The 20,229-nt window shown below is 48.9% G+C and overlaps 1 protein-coding gene and 1 long non-coding RNA gene across 13 annotated transcripts in view; one reads left to right on the forward strand and one right to left on the reverse strand.

The window, feature by feature from the left end:
* Positions 1-312: 312 nt before the first annotated feature.
* LOC141574955 (uncharacterized) lies at positions 313-16,691 on the reverse strand. Of its 2 annotated transcripts, XR_012502112.1 has the most exons (3): positions 16,554-16,691; positions 12,636-15,869; positions 313-12,508 (listed from the first exon to the last, which is right to left on the reverse strand). It is a non-coding gene; the product is annotated as an uncharacterized LOC141574955 (long non-coding RNA). The 2 variants fall into 2 exon arrangements; XR_012502111.1 differs by having other exon boundaries at positions 313-15,869.
* The window catches only part of GATA6 (GATA binding protein 6), a 178,437-nt gene continuing 174,895 nt past the window's right edge, over positions 16,688-20,229 (forward strand). For 8 of the 11 annotated variants that reach the window (XM_074352573.1, XM_074352564.1, XM_074352572.1 and 5 more), the window contains exons 1-2: positions 16,688-16,827; positions 18,213-19,372. In XM_074352573.1, the coding sequence (XP_074208674.1) occupies positions 18,250-19,372 (1,123 nt within the window). In that variant the 5' untranslated portion in view covers positions 16,688-16,827; positions 18,213-18,249. Of the gene's footprint in view, positions 16,828-17,135; positions 17,493-17,515; positions 17,994-18,212; positions 19,373-20,229 lie in introns of those variants that run through there. The other 3 variants (XM_074352565.1, XM_074352566.1, XM_074352567.1) reach the window with 3 other exon arrangements.

Consider the following 20,229-nt stretch of genomic DNA (forward strand, 5'->3'; position numbering starts at 1 on the left):
GCACCACACTGGTGCACACAATCAAGACTCACCGTTAACTGTAGGGTGCCTTAGTCCAACCACCTCACCTGGGTGGTGGTGTTTTGGTTTATTTTTAAGTCATTTTTGTGTCATGAGTGTTTGTCCCCATGCCTGGCACAAAGCAGGCACTGGATATGTACTGCTCCCTGATCCACTGACCCACTGACAGCCAGACTTCACACGCAGAGTGAGGGTCCAGCCTAGCCCTCCTGAATTCCTGGAATTTTTTTATTTCAAAACCAATGAACGCTCATTATAGACATTTGTGAAATAGAGAAACTCACGCTCACACATAAGAGAAAATAAATGTTTATTTCACCAGCCGGTAGGCATGATGATGCCATACAGATTTTCCCATTTATTAAATATCCTTCAGAAACACGTTTTTAATGGCAACAGAATGGTCCATTGTCTGAATGTGCCATGTTTAACCATTTCCTTGTTGTGGGACATATAAATTCTTTACAGTTGACCACCATTGGAGATAATGTTGTAAGCTTGCACAATAAACTCCCTTGCTATTAAAGCTGATTATCAAGTTACTTTCCAAAAGATTATATCCATTTAAGTCCATTTGTGACTGCTGCATATATTTTAAACACTGACAGTTGAGAAATGAGGGTTTCGAAACAGCTCCTTTCCTTTTAAACAGCCTCCAGTTTGATGAGAGTGAACTAACCTTTTCCTCCAGACTTAACTCTGGGCCCCTGCTAAGGGTAGGGTAAATAACAAGGGAGTGAATAATTTGGAAAACATTCCTGGAAACCTAAACCTAAATTGAGGAGAGAACTCACCCTTTTAAAAAAGGCTCGTTAATAAAGCAGAGGGACAATGACACCCCAAATTGAGCTTCTAAGTAACACAAAACAACTAATATCATTATGCTGATGGTTGTCACTGCATTCATGGCCCCCATGGAAAAACGAATTTCTCTCTACAGAGGTAAAATCATGCTAGTGAAAAAGAGGAACTATTTGAGAGAGAAATCAATCAAAAGGGGAGATGACTGTAAGAAAAATTCACTTCTACTCTGAGGAATATATTTGTTTCATTCGGAAACAAAAACTTCATTTTCAAAAATGATATATAATAAAAGCCTAAACTTTCAAAAATTGTTTGCCATTATCATAAAGAAAAACTCCATTCTGGTACTTTTCTTTTTCTGCAACTGCATATTCCGCCTCAGAGACCGCAGACCAGGTGTCAGCTTTGCTGGGTACCTACGGCAGGTACGTCCATTCCTACACAGCACGGGTGCCTCTCTTCACTAAGTCAGCATTTTAAATGACTGTGAGCCATTACAAACATCTAAATTATTATTATCGCAATATGATAGCTTAACTCTTTTCAATTTAACACTTAATAGGACAGTTTATTTCCAGCCTTCCACTTCCAGTCAAGCAAAGACTGCATTACTTGGAACTCTGTGGAAAGCTCTAGAGATAGAGGCCTGGGCTTTGAGCCAGTGGGAAACCACCATTTTAGAAAGTGGGCTTTTTGGAGCACAGTGGGAGTGAGATTGAAATCAATCTTTTTGTGGGACAATTTTGCAGAGAAGCCTGAGTAATGGGCCTTTTCTTTACTTTACTTTTGTGTCTTCATTGATTGTTGTAAATTTGTAGCTTGTGTTTTCCAATCACAAGCCTATTTATTATACTTTACAGCTTGATGGCTCAGGGATGAACATTGTGACCACTGTTAGTCAGAAAGAGGATATTCTGTAAAGGTGGGTAAATGTAATTTTATTAATCTGAGGGTAGTTGGGAAAGCATCATTAATCCCACTTTCTTTGTACATTTCTTTAGCCAGCCTCATGGTTAAGCTTGCAATTTTTAGTGTGTGATTGACTAAAGACAGACCATTAAAAAGTGGATTCAAAGCCACCATGGTTTTGTCCCAAAGCATGCTGGGAAGTCAGTAGGTCACAAAGCCACTTAGACAGGGGACAAAGCATGAGTCATATTCCTTGGACCCTTGAGTTTCCCTTTGACAAGGAAGTGGAATGAAGAGGAAGATGGAAGACATGTAGCCACTTCTAAATGAGTCAGGAAGAGATATTTTTCGATTGATATTTCCCTTTCTTGTGGTGGTGGTCAATCCTAAAGTTCTAAGGTAGAGTGAAAGTCTGAGTAGCTGGGATTTGAGACGGAATAGGGATCTAAGGCCTGGGCTCCTGGAGGATGAGGGTAGAGTGTACACTAGGATGGAGTGACCAGAGCAGAACATTTCCATTTCCTTTTTCTGATCCCCACCCTTGTGCACCTGCCCCTGCTAATCCACTTCCTTAGCTCTACCCTGCTACCTTCTTCAGTGGCTAGGGCTGGGGTCAACAGGGAAAGATGGGTTAGTGGATATTGTTGGTTATCTATCCATTTCTCCCCATCACCCACCTCAGTGGGTCCACAATTTCATTTGCGTTTACATCATCACCCATGTACTTTGAGGGGAGACAATCTCAACCTTAACTCTTGATTGTCTTAACCCAATCAGCCCATTCTATTCCCGAGCTCAGGTCATTGATTCAGAGCCGGCATATGACTTAAAGGTTCCAGTCAAGGTGAATCTCAGGACTCCTGTTTGGAATCCTGTGACTGGGGTTTTCTCCCTTTTCTTCTGGGTGCCATAAAAAGTCCTTTTGCCACCTGACAAAAGTGACCTGAAGATGAAATCAATGAATGGGAGAGACACAGAAAGAAGAGAGTGGCAGAGAAATGGGGAAGGAGCTCCTGGATTAAACTGACCCTGAACTTTCAGTTACATCAAGATTTGGATATTCTCATTGCTCCATCCAGTTGCTGTGTCTTGGGACCGTCACAGCGGGTTGGAGGTGTCTTGTATCCGGGCATTGTATGTACCATCTCTAGGGGCTATGTCTTCCTTCTGACATCTTATGGATGGTAGTCAATTGCACATATTCACCAGGAACAGAGATAAAATGGTGTACACTTGCAGGAAACAATACTAGACAACAATACTGCTCAAGTGTGCAATATTGTATACTAGTGAGGTGAGGTAAGCGCCCTAGCCATCACTTATTACAGTATTCCTATGACAAAAGCTGCTCCAAATTCCAAATAAGCAACTTACAAGTGAACTTCTGGATCTCAGGTTTCTCGTGAGGGTGTAATACTAGATGAGGATTAAGGCATCTCCTATCTTTAACATTCTGTGATTCTTCATTACTGGTTCATTTGAAGTAGGTAAAATTGAATCCCTGTAATAGGACAGAATTCTTGAATAATACGACATCTGACAACTGTTCTTTTGCCGTTCAGCAAGCTGTATCCTGTTTGCTTTCACAGAGGTTGAGGATTTACCATCGTTACTTGAACCATTTTTGAATTTTTAACATCATGCTCACATCTTGCCTCTAAATGTTTATACACAGAACACCTTATTTTATACAGCAAAGTCACCTTCTGATTTGTCAGTTTTAGGGACACCTGAGAGATCCTAACAGGCTCACATTTCTAAGCAAAAGCAAACAATAATTTTCTTCTTCTCCACCCATGGGTTAGTCAAAGCAAGGAGTTTTTCTCAGATTAGAGATATTTGTCATCTTTGGATGGTTTCGACATAAAAATGCAATGGTTCATAATACTTTGGGTTCAACGCTTAAGTTATAGGTTGAAAAACAAGTGACCAGGTAAGCTCAGAGAGTGCCTTGAAATGAAAAGATCCATGCTCAGAATAGTGATTAGGTAAAGCCTCCTTTACATGTAGGGGTGGCAGGTGATGGCCTACCTGAATTAAGTGTTACTAAGAGATTTTTCCCCCACAAAACTCTCCCACAGGACTGCCAAGAAGTCTAAAATTCCACCAATCCCTGTTTTAAGAAACTGCACTATACAAAGTCTCCACTGAACCAGCAGTAGGTCACTTCTGATGGGCTGGTTATTAACCCATGAACTCCCAATAGCACCCTAACTTAGGTTAGCGTGGGGGCTAACTTTTTGGGGTGGGTTGTTGGAAGAGGGGAGAGAGGGAGGACTGAATGTAGGGTAATTGATGAGGGTCCCTGTTGGTTACACAGCACCGGGTACGGGAACAAGAGACTGAAGATAATCTGACCTCTTTCATAGCATGGCCTTGGGCTTTCCTTGCATCTCTCGATTCCAAAGAAGTCAATAATAGATCTCATTTTCTTTCCTGAGTCTCAGAGGGTATGGATTGGAGTAGCAGTTCCTTCCACATCATTCCTACTCTCTGCCCTGTGGTTCCTCACTATATAGTCATCTACATACAGAATCCTGGTCCAGGTCTCACCAGACCCCCATGTGTAGCCTGGCAGTTGCTCTGTAGGCAAAAGAATAGCTGTTTGGATGCTTCTTCTCTCCCTTGAATGAATTACCGATTATGTCCAGAGCTAACACCTCTTCTGTGAGCCCCTGGTTCGGTACATGGAGGGAGGAAGTGAGAGACAATTCTTTTTCATCTCTTCCTCGTGGCCAGCCCCCAGTCCCTGCATCACTGTGAGAGATGAAATCAAGAAGAGAAAATATGATACTGGCGTTTGTTCTTGATGTTGCGTTACAGAAGTATAGTTGAACTGATGTGGCTCTAGGACTGTGCTATGAACCTATTTGGGGGTGCTTCTAATTAGGTAGGATATTTTATGGTGACAAGTCTTTAAAAAAGGATTCTGCAGGGCAGGAAATTTATCTGCAGTACTTTTGTAAGGTGCTCTACTTTTTGCGATGTTGGATGAGAACATATGAATTTCATTTCCATAACATGTCTTGTTTCCTGTGTATCTGGGGGGCTTCCAGGGAGGGAGGACCCATGGTGTGGTTGATGGCTGGCTTTCTTCAGCTAGGGCAGTAGGTCTCAAACTAGGCAAATCCCCACCATTGAAGAGAAATCTGGACTAAGCAGAACCACACAATGGAAAACATAAGGGAAAGGAACTTGACATTGTATTTGAATGTATCCTTCAGAAGGGACCCTTGTTTCTGTTGTACTGTTTTCCCCTTCTTTGGTATGACCTTATCCTATTTTATTTTGGATAGGTACCATTCATAAATCTATTCCTTTGTTATACCTATTGGCAAAAGGCAGTTGCTCTCAAGACTGACATCTGTTTCTTAACATCAGAATGATGGAAACAAAGAATGAGTATGTGGCCAGTACTCAAAATGTGATTTACCCCCTGCTTCGTGTTCTTGGTGCTAGAGATGTTGTTCACGTTTAATAAATTCTTGCTGACTATTAGCCATTGATTCTTCTTTTAAAGTGCTCTTTCTAATAGGTTTAATAAATTATTGGCCAATATAGAATCCTGATTATGGACAGTATAATGTTCTTAAGTGGCTGAATTAAGAGAAAAAAATGTGGAAATTTTTTTGAAGTTGGAGGTAGTAGAACATGGTGAAATATAAAGTCCATAAAAACTGAGATAGAGTCTGGGGAGTTACACACCTGCTGCAGTAATAGCCTCATAGTAGTCCTGTAAGGACCAACCATACAATGCCTGGGATTAGCAAATTTCCACAGGCTACAGTCAGGATTTGTTTGTATTTAGATTATTGGATCAGAAAATGGTTTATAAACATGTCATTTGATAATTAACACTATTCAATATAGAATCCCCCCAAAAGTTGATATTCAAACCTTCTGGTTGAGAATTCTATTTAGGAGGACGTAGAAGAAAAAAACTTAGGGGGCAGGGCATAGCTTAAATGGTAGAGGGTGTGCTTACCACACACAGGGTCCTAGGTTCAATACCCAGTACCTTCTTTAAAATAAGTAAACCTAATTACTTCCTCCACAAAAAAAAAAAAAAAAAAAAGATTTAAAAAAAAATTTAATTTTAAAGCTTCAGATAAAGAGATCATTATCTTTTTTGGTGGGGGGAGAGGTGGTAATTAAGTTTATTTATTTTTTGATTACTTTTTTTTAAATGGAGGTACTGGCGATTGAACCCAGAACCTCATGCATGCTAAGCATCCACTCTACCTCTTGAGCTATACCCTGTCCCCAGGAGATCATTGTCTTTAGTGTAGAATAATGTGATATTGATAACGTTGGAATTCATGCCTTGGGCTTGGAGCATTATATCTTAAAACTTTCAAAATGATCGCATTCAACAGTCTGTTCAACTAGGCAGGGTCTAGAGTGTTATGTACTAGACGCTGTGTGTGTCCATGAGGATACAAAGATAAAAGAGATGCGATCGGGGCCCCTCAAGTCTCACAGACCAGAGGAGCATGGCGACTCAGTAGAGATGAGCCACGTGTGATCCACCTCATGTTCCAGTGACCAGAGTGCTGCCTGAGCCTTCTTTGTGGTAGCATGGTGGGGTGGGTGGAGAAAGAAGAGGGCCGCTGTGTGACAGAGAAACACGTGGCAGCCTTCGCTGGTTTTAGGATGGGTTTCACAGCCATCAGAGTCACACCAGTTGTGACTGTGGACACACTGGGGGAGCTCACAAGGACAGATTGGGTGCTGCAACCCCAGGGCTGAGTTCTAGCCATCAAGCAGGGCTTCTTCAAGTGAGAAATGTTACCGACGCACCAGAAAGAAGAAACTTTTATATTTGTTAGTTGTGAAAATATTTGGCCCGAGCGTTTTACTGCCTCTGCAACCTTCACTTTTGCCTCTCATATAAACACGATACACTGGGCAGAAGCCTATGACTCCACTGATCAAGATATTGGCACATTTGTCATTGCAATGACAGCACATTGGAAGGTTTTATCCTCAGAAAGGGTGTGTTTATGATCTTAAATAATCCCCATAGGAAATGTCTGACATTCTTAAAGGCTTTTGCTCATACCTTTTCTCTTTTTTTGCTATTATTATTATTATTATTATTACTATTATTATTATTTTTAGAGGGAGGTAATTAGATTTTTTTTTAATTGAGGTACTGAGGATTGAATCCAGGACATCATCCATACTAAGCATGGCTCTACCTCTGAGCTATACCCTCGACCCCCTCGTATCGTTTCTGTATGCCTTTGATCACCTTCCTACCCAACATTTTTGAGGCTTTCGTATGTCCTTTCTTCCCCCATCTCCCTCCCCGTTGAGAGGTGGTCTGAATAAGAAGTTTGCATTTTTCTTCTTGATCCAGTGGTTCAAATAGTCTGCATGTTGAGCTGGGCACTCTTCTAAGCACTTTACAAATACTAACTCATGTAGTCTTCATAACAATTCTTAGAGGTGGCTGCTGTTCTTGCCATCCTCTTTTTACAGCTGAGGAAAATGACAAGTGGGGACATCAAGGAGCTGGCACAAGGACACACAGCCGGAGAGCTAGCGAGCTGCAGAGCTGCGATTCCAACCCATACCTCCATGTTCTCAGCCTCCACGTGGGAGCTTGATCCAGCCACAGTGCTGCCATGTGGACAGATTATGCTGCTGGCCCACCGTCTCAGCCACTGGGTAGGCTTTTTCCTGTTGGCCAAGCCTTTTTCACTTCTGCCCCGAGCAAGCTGAGCTTTCCCCAGAAAGGTGCCTTTGAAATGCAAAGATTGACAGCTTTACTTGTGGCTCTACACTGTGGTTTTTGGCTAGAGATGGCTGGGCACTGGCTATGTGGTAGTCAGTCTTTTAAAATGGTGTAATAGTCACAGTTTTTGTTGGATAATTGCATGTATTTAATTTGTGGTATTATAAACAGAGCAGTAACTTAGCTCAGGAGTTACAAGAAAAAGTTACTTGGTATCCAAGTTAAGGTTCTATTTGTATTAACTCCTGTAGATGTATCATTATAGTCAAAAAAAAAAAAAAAGCATCATAATATACTCTAATTGGTGTCTCCCAACTGGATAGGATAAAAAAAGTGCCTTCTGAAGAACACAGGCAATAATTCAGCTTCTTTCCCTAACTGATGTATATAGTTTTACTCTTAGATATTATGACAGTTTAGTTGTCTTTATAATATGAATTTTATTTTTTTATTTTTGTTTCTGTTTGGGGGGAGGTAATTAAGTTTATTTATTTACTTATTTTAATAGAGGTACTGGGATTGAACCCAGGTCTTTGTGCTTTCTAGGCATGCACTCTGCCACTGAGCTAGACCCTACCCCTTAGAATATGAATTTTAAAGGGGGAAAAATTAAAAAAAAAACTTTTTTAGTTCATGGATTTGGAACAGTGATTACAAATAAAAAGACCTACTTAAAGTGTTGCTTACCTTACTCAGAAAATTCTGATAGGTCAAGATAAATAAAAACATTAAATCATGTAAAATAATTACTTATTTTGTAAATATGAAGTCCCCATATAGTCACCATTTTGGAAATAAGGGCATTCATGGTCAGTAATTGCTTTTCGCCACTGTTCTGTGATTTAGTTGACTTATTACATTTTTATAGGCAAAGAATATTTAGATAGCATCTTCCATCAGAAGAGATTTCAGGGGTTTGAAAACTTGAGCCTAATTTAACTGCTCAGTCTTTGCAGATGAATCACTTCTTTTGCTTAGCCCATTGGTATAGTATTTAGATTAACTTGTAGGTTTGTTTTAACCTGACAGAATCCAAACAGCCAGATCAGACACATGCTAGTGGTTCTCCTGGGACCTTGACAGAGCAATACCCAGGGAGGAGGACTCAAGTCATTAGTTCGTGATTAACGTTTGTAGAAAGTAATATTTCTACTATTTTATGGATGGAGCAACTGAGGCACTGAGAGTTTAAGTGGCTTGCCCTTGATCACAAGGCTGTTTAGTAGGTCCAGGAGAATCATGGAAGCTGATCAAGATTTTACATCCAATTCTCACTAGTTATAAAATTTGCAAGTTACCAATCCAGTCCCTGCCCACAAGCAGGTTACAGACTGGAAGCTGGAGCGAAAATAAGACCGCAGTCACTTTCTAGGGGAAGGAAGCTACCAAGGTTCGCTTTGACTAACAGAGCTGATGTGGGGCTAACGTTCCTTGTAGATCCAACCCTCGTGGACCTGCTGGCTCTCTGCTGATCCCCCATGGCTTCTGTCCATGAGGATTCAATCAGCCTTGGGACCACTGGCCGGGGTGGGGGGCAGTGGGACTGTAAATCTGGGAAAGCTGTGAGTATTCAGGGTCTTGAACTTTATCAGGTTTGAATGTGTGATTGTGAAAGTAAAGAGCAGAGAAATGACAGCACTCAGTAAATCAAACCCAGGGAAGATCAGGACTGTCAGAGACAAGAGAAAAACAGGCTCTGGGCACTAACCCACCAGAAAACCTGTGTAGAGGGGAAGACTTTTATGCTCCCTCCTGAAAAACAAACCTCTTTCCCTGTCATTTAATCTAGAGAATGGTATTCTTTGTTATGTCCCATGGATTTCTTTTTTAAAATTTTTGTTAGTGAGGTTTAGATCTCTTTTTAGAAGACTGGGTGCTATAAGAAAAAAACAAAATAAAACAGAAAATCAGTTGAAAAAATTCTGGAATGGTCTAGATTTTCCTCTGCCAATAATGGGTCCCCTAGCTTCTCATAGATCTTTACTTTTTTTTTTAAAATTCCTTAACAAAATGTGATTAATGTAGAATAAGTCTCCAGCACAAACAGCAATACCAAATTGAAAGGTAAAAACATGAAAGTAGTTAGATGACCAGATCACTTTAATTAGTTCTTTTTTTCCCCTTATATCTAATGCCGGTCCTCAAGGTTGCCCTTTTCTGTGGCCCCATTTGTTAATTCATTCCTATCTCCTGCCAGAAAGAAGTTCCCAAGGAGGGGTGCTGCTGAGGACTGGGGTCTTCTTTTTCTTTTTAAATTGAAGTATAGCTGGTTTACAATGTTGTGTTAATTTCTAGTGTACAGCATAGTGATTCAGTTCTATATATTTATTCCTTTTCATATTCTTTTTCATTATAGGCTATTGCAAGGTATTGAACATAGTCCCCTGTGCTAGGATCTTGTCATTGATCTATGGGGTTCTTTTCTTGGAGCAGAGGATGAGCGTCAAGATTACTATCTTTGTCCTGTAGAAGACATTGGAGTCTGCTGCTGGCATTTGCAAGGGGAACAACAAGGAATTTTTCATCTTCAAAGGAACCAAAAGCAAGTAAAAGATCTATGTTTGTCTCGCCCCCTGCCCTTTCCTACCATAATGCAACAGATAAAATCCTCATTGCTCGTACATAGGAAAAGCTTGACACCTCTGGTGAATGAAAGGTCTCTGAGTTGAATGAGTGCTCCCAGAAGTTCTTTCCTGGGAATTAATTTAGCTCCAGGGGACAGATAGGACACCCAAGAAACTGAAATTTGATGCAGCATATGTGAATCTATTACAATATAGATATTGGAAATAACAGTTCACACTTAGTGCTTACTCTGTGCTGGGTATTCTTAGCCCTTTACATCTAAGAAATCATTTAATCCTCCCAACAATACTTTTATCAAACCCATTTTACAGATGAGGAAATTGAGGCAGAGAGATTAGGTGACTTGTCTTGGTCACTCAGCTAGGAAGGGGTGAGGTCAGGATTCAAACCCAGGCAGGTTGGCCCAGAGTTTGGGCTCCTAGGAATATCCTCAGTGTGTGGGCTAGAGCAACCCCCTTGTTTATAAACTCACTGTGAAGCTTAGAGGAAAAGCTGAGCCTGGGTACTTTCCTAGAGAAAGAAAAAAGGCTCAGACATCTCCCTCCATCTTGGAAGTTGTGGTACTTTGCCTAACTGGCTCTACAGAAGTGCCAACCTTCTAGACTGTAAACACTTCAAAACTGGTAGCTAACTCTCCTAGTTCTTCTCTGTGCAGTGCCTACTCAGTACTGCTGGGCAAGTGCAGGAAACTGGAGGACTGCATATGGGTCCTAATTCTCTGCATATTTGCAACATAGCTGAAGGGAGAGGTCATATTTCTGGGTGACAAATGCAGTAATTTTTTATTTCTTGGGCATTTTTTTTTCTTAATTGACTCAGGAAGGAGCATTAGCTATTTAGCAAATCTCCAAAAGCCTATTTTCTGCTTCCCTTAGCAACACCCAATGCCCCCTGCCCCACTGGAAAAAGAAAACCAGTCCCAAAGCTCTCTGAGCTGTGACAGCTCTGGGCCAGTGGCATCTGGACCCTGACCCTAGAATTGGCAATGCCTAAAAGACCTAATGATACCTGCAAAATCTGAGGTCTAAGCCCAAGTTTTGGCTGTCTAGTGGGATGGAAATTTCTGCATCTCTCTCACCTTCTTAAGAGTATAAATGGTCCCTTTCCCTCTGATGTTCTAATTTTTCCCACCCCTGGAGGGTGGGTAAGAAGTAAAGAGTAGATAAGGTAGATGATTTTGGAGTTCACCTTATTTGGAGAAGGGGATGAGAAAAGAGAGGAATCCTTAACTTCTGAGGGACAGCGTGAGGGACAGACAGAAGCTGAAGGTGCTGAATTGCCTTTTGGAATTCTGTCCTGTCTCCAAGGTTGCCAGAGAAGAACAGGCAGGGAGGGCAGAGATGGCGGAAGAAGCCCAGTAGGAGGGAAGTCAAGGGGCGGAGGTCTCATCTTCTACCTCACCTGCTACAAAGTGGTAGAAAAGGCTTATGTGGGCCTGGAGTATGGAGATGCTCCAACCACTTAAGGCAAGAAGTGACTCAGTGCAGGAGACTGAAAACATGGCCTCTGACTCCCCAGACCTACTTTTCTGTCCTGGATCAGGAAACTGGCCATTCCCTGCTTCACCTTTGGTAAAAGGGAGGGGATGACTCCAGGGGTAGGGCCTCAGCCCAGCTGGCAGCCCTAAGCTTCATGTGGTGATGACAGTAGTAGATAAAAATAATAACAGTGACAACAACAACAACAACATAACAAAAAAATACCACACTTCATAACCAGACAACCTGAGGATGACCAAATATTTGGACCTCTGACTCCCCCTTGCACACTGTTATTCTGCATGTCCAACCCTCTTCCTCAACCTCACTGTGAGTCAGGTGGTGTTCCTTCCACCCACCATGTTCTGAGTAGGATTCGAAAGGTCTGCTTCCGACGCCCAGAAATGGGGAGCAACACTGCCCCTCGGCAGAACCGCCAGGAGTGGGAGCGAGAAAGTAAGGGTGGTCTGGCTTTGTAGTATTATTCAGTATCAGAAAACAATCAAAATGGGACAGTGATGTGGGTCTCACTGAGCTCGGTTTAGTTTTTCTGTCTAGTGCAGCGGGGCTGTTTGGGGAGGCCAGCTCCGGCCCGGAGTCCCACAGCTCCCGGGATCCCTGGGCTTGGTCCTCGCCGGCCAGGCGGCTGGGGACCTCCGCACTCCCTGGTCAGCGGCCGCAAGTCCCGCGGGGCCTATCCGAGATCTGGGCCGCCAAGTGGGGATCTCAGGGAGTCGGGACGCAAGCAGGCCGCGAGGAGGGAGGCCGGCGCCGGTGTGGAATGTCTTTATCGGGATCCGAGAGCTACAAGCTTCTCCTTCGCTTCTTTAAGCGATCATGGAAAGACACCTTTCGATCTTTTGTCAGACATCGTGGCCCTTAATAGCTAAATTTATTTGGTTTAAAGCGGCCTTGGAAGAAGCAGGGAGGGAAAATCTCTCGTCGGTCATTGGGTGGCCTAGATAACAAGCTTTAAAAGAGAGAGGGAAGAAGAAAGTAAAAAGGTTAATGGATGAGGGGAGGGCTGGAAGGCGCCCAGCTTGGGGCTTTTACAGCGACCCTCCCCCGGCCGCCCCCTTATCGCGGCCCTAACTTACCCGCGGCGGATGAAGTACATTAAGTCACGTAAACAGCGCGCGGAGAGGAATGCCACCGCGGTGACCTTTCGCGCGCCGCCGCAGCGAGCCCACCTCCGCGCCGTGCTGGCGGCCGCCGGCGGCGCGCGAGGTCGGCCCGGGGCTGCGGGGCGCGGGGCCGCCGGGCCTGGCCGGGATCGCGACTGCCCGGGGCCCGGCGTGGGTACTGCGTGTTTCGAGCCCAGTGACCCTCGGCGGGCGGGGGCAGGGAGCCAGGGTATGCGGTTGGGGCGACCTCTAGGTTGCGTACTTGCCGCGCTTCCGTCGTCACCACCTGATGTTTCTAACTAATTATTTTGGGATTTTTGAGAATTTAAACAACAAACCCCGCAAAACCCACCATCAAGACTGTAAGCGATCGCCTCCATTGGACTGACAGCCGTCGAGTCCGGGGACGCGCCGCCCTGACCCGGCTGGTGGGCCCGGGTGGTGGCGGGGGTGGGAGTCGCCGAGGCGACCCCATATCCTTCGGCCAAAGTGTCCCCAGGATGGGAAGAAATATGGTACAAGAAAGAAGGGCCCATAAATTTGTTTTTTTAAAAAATCCGCTCAACTTAAAACGATAAGCCAGAAATTGTATGTATTCTTTTTCTTCCTGAAACGTTGCTGGAGCTCCCAGAAGCTTTGTGAAATGACAACAGTTTGCGGGGATAAAGGCGGATCGTGACCCGTGTCCTCGCCTGGGTCTTGCAACTCCTCCGGAAGCGGCGCACGACTGGGTCCCCAAACACCCTTTCCCGTTTGGCCGCCGAGCCCCCGCCCCCTGCCCTATTGGCGGCCGGGTTCTGGCTGGATTCGAATCGCAAAGAGCGGTGTGGCGCGCGCGGCCCAAATAAATCAGCTCTGGGGACAGGCGGCTCCCGAAAGCCAGCCCCTCTCCGAGGGTGAAGAGGGCCGTTCGGAGAGACAGGCTCGCTCCAGAGGGGCCACTCCTTGCATCCGAAGAGTCCTGAGAGAAACGATTTCGTTTCAGATCAGCAAATGTCCAAAGAAGAGAGCGGCGGAGGGAAAAGAAAAGAAGAAAAAAAGAAAGGAAACACGAAGAAAACGGCAACTTCAAGGAGCCCGCCTACCTGGAGCACTCTGAGGGCCTTCGCCAGCTCTTGGGGTGCAGTTCTCCCTCCTTACCCCTTATTCCCCCGCTCCTTCTCAGACCAGCTGGGACGCTCAGAGGAAGCGCAGAGCGCCGGGCCTGGGGCCCGTGGGGGTGGCTTTAAAAATATGCGGCTCCCCGGGGGTGTTGTCCCCAGGGCCAAAGCCGATGCGTTGGGAAAACTGCGAACTGAAAGAGTCAGGCAACCTGGCTTTCTGTCTGAATAAACTCCACGGGTCAGTTTTGTTTTATTTTTAAGTTAACTAACAAGTAAAACATTTCATTACCCATTCTCTTCTTTGGTTGGAAAACCAGTCTAAATAAAACGAAAAAACAATTCGTGAACCTGCAGAAGAGCAATGACCTCCCTGCCTTCACCTTTGTTTTAGGCAATGTTAAAAAGTAATTGCGAATCTCGAGGGTCCCTTCGTGCCTTAGAATGAGCACGTTGTGGTCTGCGTCCCGCCGCTCACCTCTGCCTCAGCGGTGCCGGGGCCAGCGCACCCTCTCCCCGCTGTTGCAGAGCGGCGGGAAAAGCAGGTCCCTGGGGGTCAGCTATTGTCCAAGGAGATTCACACGGACACCCCCATACTTGAAATAGAAATACACACAGCAGGAGTCAGGTTCGCGCTCGGATCTCCTCAGGGGGCTCAGATCTCCTTGGGGCTTAGGCTTTGGAGGCCGTTCACAGCCTGAACTCTTAGTTGAAGGATTTATTTGTTAACTTGTCTTCATTAGAAATCACCTAACCGAGATAAGAATTTTAAAAATGAAAACTTTGCTTTTGAGAGCAAACCCCCAAAATATTTAAGAACAGTTGGACTCAGAGAAAATCAAATGCCCACAACCTTTCTGTAACTGCTTACAAATGAGCTTCTGCAGAACCCAGTCTACGTAAAAATTTGGTCGGAACGCAGGTAAAAACCAAAAGAAAGGCATTGGAAGCCCTGGTCAGAGTTAAGTGGATGGCGGACGCAGGGTTATCTCTTCTGGTAGACCTATTCGATCGAACTCGGGTTAAATTTTAAAGCTCCTGGATCCTGCTCCAGTCGGCAGCCTCCGTTCCAGAGTTTTCTACCTTCAGTCTTTCGGAATTGCGGCCGCGCTGAAACTGGGAGACGCCGCAGTGATAGGGGGAGGCAAAAAGGAATGTAATAAAAGTGACTAAATTGGATGAGAACGGTTTATGGACCTTTTCGGTAGCAATTTAAAATTCAGAAGTGTTTAGCAGCAATTTACAACGAAGAATGAAAAAAAAAAAAAAAAGAATCGTTGACTTCCTCGATTTCCCACCCTCCTCCCCCGCGCTGCCAGGCCCTGTCCCCTTGTCCCCCCAGGATACGCAGGTTCACAGCTCACAGTTACATCGAGAGGAAGCACATTTAGCCACGAGGTCTCACAATCTCTCGAAACCCTATTTTACTGTGCTCCTACCTACCCCAGTTCAACTCTGCTCAGGCTCCTCTCCCTTCCCCAACTGGACACACACACACACACACACGCGCACACACACACACACACACACACACACACACACACAGACCCCAAACGCTTTCAGGGAGACTGACCTTTAGAAAATCATTTACTTAGATTTACCTGGAAAAAAAAAGTGTAAAAATCCATTCCCACAAAACAACTCCTCCTGCCCTAGTTAAAATTCTCTCCCGACAGGCTTCTGGGGTCACAGCTGTCGGAAGAAATCCTTTTTGTGGGCGAAAGGGAGCGAGACATATATCACGGCTCCTGCCGCGGACAAACCTACGGCCGCGCGACTCCCTGCTGACAGATCGGCGCTGATAACCCCGCGACGTTCATTTCCAGTCCCTTTGCCGGCTAAGGACCGTATCAGTTTGTACACACTTGTGATAACCATTTGGAGGGAGCGAAGAAGGGGTGTGTATGCGAGGGTGGGGGTGGGGAAGCGGTATTTCAAGCTGGGACCAGGGAAGGTGACCCCCTCCTCTTTCCAACGACTTATCTGAGACTTACCTGAAGTTCTCCAGGGAAAGCTCAAAGTAAACGGGACGCCAAAACTCGGAGAGCACCTCCGGGCGCGACTGGTGTGGAAGCCCTTTTCCATTCTGCTCACCTCAGGGACTGACCTTAAGTACACAATGGCCCCGAATTAAAAGTTCCCGAAGGTTAGCTGAGGAGTGCCGACGTGAAACTTCCCAGGAATTTAGTACATTTCTAAAAAGGCAGGGCAGAGTCAGGGAGCTGGGCACTCGAGTTCCTTTTTTCCTAGATCACAGGAGACTAGACCCCAGACGGCCACCACGACCTGAGCCCTAGGGTCTCAAGAAGAGTTCTGGAAAGTTTAAGGTCGATCACACAACTGCGGAGCAGAAAGCTCATTTAATGTGGAAGGAGGAGCGGGGAAGGCCACTTTCCCCTCTCATTCTGGGGGCGCGTTGACCCAGGAACTGGCGCGTCTCTCTAGCAGCGGTGGCCGCATGGGGCTGTGCAGTCATCGCCCTCCCCGCAAACTCCGCTCCCGTGAGTGCGCGTGTAACCGGGGGCGGGGGAATGGGTGTGGGTCGCTAGCCAGGTCTGGCGTTCTGCCACCTCAGCCCCTCCCCCGGCGTCCCGGCGATCGGCGCCCCCTGGATGGACTCGCCCCCACTCCCAGGGCTGTGCTCGCAGCTCAGCCCACAACCGCAGGCTGCGCGGGGCTCATTGTCTGCCCGGGCGGCGTGCTCCCCTCCCCCCGCCGTCCCCTCCCCACCCTCTTTTCTCTCCTCCCCTGGCTCCCTCCTCCTCCTCCTCCTCCTCCTCCTCCTCTTCACCTCCAGCGCCCAGCTGCTCACAGAGCGCAGTTCCGACCCACAGCCTGGCACCCTTCGGCGAGCGCTGTTTGTTTAGGGCTCGGTGAGTCCAATCAGGAGCGCAGGCTGCAGTTTTCCGGCAGAGCAGTAAGAGGCGCCTCCTCTCTCCTTTTTATTCACCAGCAGCACCGCGCAGACCCCGGACTCGCGCTTGCCTACCGGCGCCCTCGGCCTCTCTCCGCGCTCGGGAGCACCCTCTGCCACCGCCGTTCTCCATGCGCAGCGCCCACCCGAGGTTCGACTGCTTCCTCTCTTGCTCGAGCTTCCCTCTTTCCTCCTCTGTCCCCCCACCCTTCGCAGGCCCCTCAGCCTCGGCTCTCCGGCCCTCTGCGGACCGCGGGCGGCTCCGAGGGTGTCTGCCTTCTCCGCTCCCGGCAGGCTGTAGCGACTCCCAGGTTCCTGGGACACCGCAGACCAACTTCTGCTGTCTTTTCCTCTCCACGAAGCGCTTATCTGTGCGCAGCCTTATCTCCAAGTTATCTCGGCGCAAAGGGGCGGGAGCCGGCAGTCAGGCGGGCAGAGACTTCTTTCTTGCTATCTAGCCCGGGTCTGTGTGTGGGTATTAATTTTAGTATGGTTATCTCCGATGAGCCTAAGTGATTTGGAGAAGCAGCCCTGAGGAGGCCAGCTCGGCTGCATTTCGCCTCCCTCCTCCACCCCCTCCTAGGCTCCCTGTCATTCTTCCTGCTCTCCCCTTTGGGGTGGCCTTGGCTCCAGGGCGGTCTTACGTCCCCCCTTGCATTTACCCCTCCTTTTCTCTGCGCTCTGCTCCACCCCGCTACGTTCAATTCCGGAATGGTCTGGCCTTTCTGCGGCTGGGGATGACTGCGGGATGGGCCGGGGTGGCCCGGCCGGCGTGAGCGCACGCGCTGGTGGCTGCAAAGGCGAGCCGTATCTAAGGTGTGCGGCGCGGCGGGGACGCGGGTTGGGCATGAGACTCCAGCTCTGCAAGCACCCTGGACTGCCCGTGCCCCTAAGCTCTGAGACTGAGGTCTCCGCCCTGGCGCCCCACCTTCCTTGGGCTGGGTTACATTTCTCTATCGGCGTTCTGTCTCGTCAGCGCAGTCCGGGAAGCTCTGGGAAAGCCAGTATGGGAGAAAGCGGCGGTTTCGTTTTCGGGGACAGGTTGCCTTTCCTGCGCGAATGATTTCCACGCAGGCAACCCTCACACTGTGGCATTCCCGGCGAAGGATTCCCGTATTGAGGCGGGATAAGGCAGCGCCAACACACAGAGCTACTTTAAAAGTTCCTTTGTGCGCCATCGGCCGGGAGGGAGCCACTTTGGGGCGGAAGGAAAACCTCGGCCAGCCTCGCAGTCACCTCTGGGATCTGGCTTGCGCGTGAATGAAGGATGCTGCGGAGGAGGTGGGAGGGGAAGGCGAGGGGACCCGAGCGATGCAGGTGAGGGAGAGCGGGTAGCCCGGTCCTGGGAGGACCCTGTGGCTGCTGCGCAGGCTCCATGCCCCTCTCCTACCCCACCCCTCGAGCCCGGGGCAGGAACGAGATTTTGAGGAATCTCATTAGCTAGGGAGCGTAGTAGAAGTGAGACGTTGTACCTACGCTTTTGATAACTTTTTTATTTCTCCTCTCGACCCTGTCTCCTTCCCCACCCGGTCTCAGGAGCTAGAAGTCAGCTTGGAGCGGCTCCAAACCGTGGATGGCCTTGACTGACGGCGGCTGGTGCCTGCCGAAGCGCTTCGGGGCCGCGGCTGCGGACGCCAGCGACTCCGGAGCCTTTCCAGCTCGGGATCCCTCCACGCCGCCTTCTCCCATCTCCTCCTCTTCTTCCTGCTGCTCTCGGGGTGGGGAACGCGGCCCCGGCGGCGCCAACAATTGCAGGACGCCTCAGCTCGACACGGAGGCGGCGGCGGGACCCACGGCCCGCTCGCTGCTACTCAGTCCCTACGCCTCGCATCCCTTTGGGGCTCCCCACGGACCTTCGGCGCCCGGGGTCTCTGGCCCCGGGGGCGCCCTGTCGAGCTGGGAGGACCTATTGCTCTTCACTGACCTCGACCAGGCCGCGACCGCCAGCAAGCTGCTGTGGTCCAGCCGCGGCGCCAAGCTGAGCCCTTTCGCACCCGAGCAGCCCGAGGAGATGTACCAGACCCTCGCCGCCCTCTCCAGCCAGGGGCCTGCCGCTTACGACGGCGCGCCCGGCGGCTTCGTGCACTCGGCTGCCGCGGCGGCTGCGGCCGCGGCCGCGGCGAGCTCCCCAGTCTACGTTCCCACCACGCGCGTGGGCTCTATGCTGCCCGGCCTGCCGTACCTGCAGGGGGCGAGCAGCGGGCCCGCCAACCACGCGGGCGGCGCGGGCGCGCACCCGGGCTGGCCCCAGGCTTCAGCCGACAGCCCCCCGTACGGCAGCGGAGGCGGCGCGGCGGGCAGCGGGGCGGCGGGGCCCGGCAGCGCCGGCTCCGCCGCGGCGCACGTCTCTGCGCGCTTCCCCTACTCCCCCAGCCCGCCCATGGCCAACGGTGCGGCTCGGGACCCGGGGGGCTACGCGGCGGCCGGCGGCGGGGGCGCAGGCGGCGTGAGCGGCGGCAGCAGCAGCCTGGCGGCCATGGGCGGCCGCGAGCACCAGTACAGCTCGCTGTCGGCGGCGCGGCCGCTGAACGGGACGTACCATCACCATCACCACCACCACCCGAGCGCCTACTCGCCCTACGTGGGAGCACCGCTGACGCCCGCCTGGCCTGCCGGACCGTTTGAGACCCCGGTGCTGCATAGCCTGCAGAGCCGCGCCGGAGCCCCGCTCCCGGTGCCGCGAGGCCCCAGCGCAGGTAAGGGTCGCGCCACAGCGTTGGGGCGGGGGCCTGAGGCGCTGGGGCGCAAGTGGGTGTGCAGCAGCTCAGTGACTTGCGCCCTGTTTCCAGAGCTTTCCTATTTGGGTGCCAGAGTCGGCCTGGCCCCAGGCAGGATTTGCAGACCTGAGCAGGGTGATCCAGAACCTGGCAGTGTTGGTGTGGTGCTTCTGTTTTGCGGACTGTCTCAGTGCCTTTCCGCGGGAGAGAGAGATGCGCAGATAGACCTCAGTGCCTGGGAGGAGGCCCAGCGATTTGATGAATAGTGACTGGGGTGGGCAACTGGGGACAAAAGAGTCCAGGAGGGAACTGACAGGGCCTGAGCCCTGTAGCAGACCCTAGTGTGTGTGGGTTGAAAGAGTGAGACTCCATTTGGGGGGTAACTTTAGGAGAGTGTTGGGCATTTGATTCACCCTCTCCTCAGATTCTCACACAGCCTCATCCAGTTCAACTCTCGGAAGCTGTTTGCTTTCCTCTAGGAGAAGGTTGAAAAGAGCTCTACAATGGAAAAGGACCTAGTTGGCATCTACCTGCCCCTCAATGAGTGGGAAAGAAGAGAGGTCAGCCTTGTGACTGTCCGGGGGGGAAAGCTGGTGGAGGGGCCCTTTTGCTTGGCATCAGCGAGCCGCGTGTCTGGGGGTGCTGCTCCCGCCTGCGCCTGCCAGGCTGGGACCAGGGGTCCTGGAGCACCCACAGCTAGTCTTGCGAGTTCAGCCCAACAATTTTCCAGTTTCCAGCCCCATTCATGGTTTCCATTTCAGTGACCAGGGGCAGTTTGGAGCTAACTGGGAAAACACAATTGTCAAAATACCTGGAAATGCCCCGTCTTGAAAAGC

This window comes from Camelus bactrianus, chromosome 24 (assembly GCF_048773025.1).
Source record: "Camelus bactrianus isolate YW-2024 breed Bactrian camel chromosome 24, ASM4877302v1, whole genome shotgun sequence".
Lineage (NCBI taxonomy): Eukaryota > Metazoa > Chordata > Mammalia > Artiodactyla > Camelidae > Camelus > Camelus bactrianus.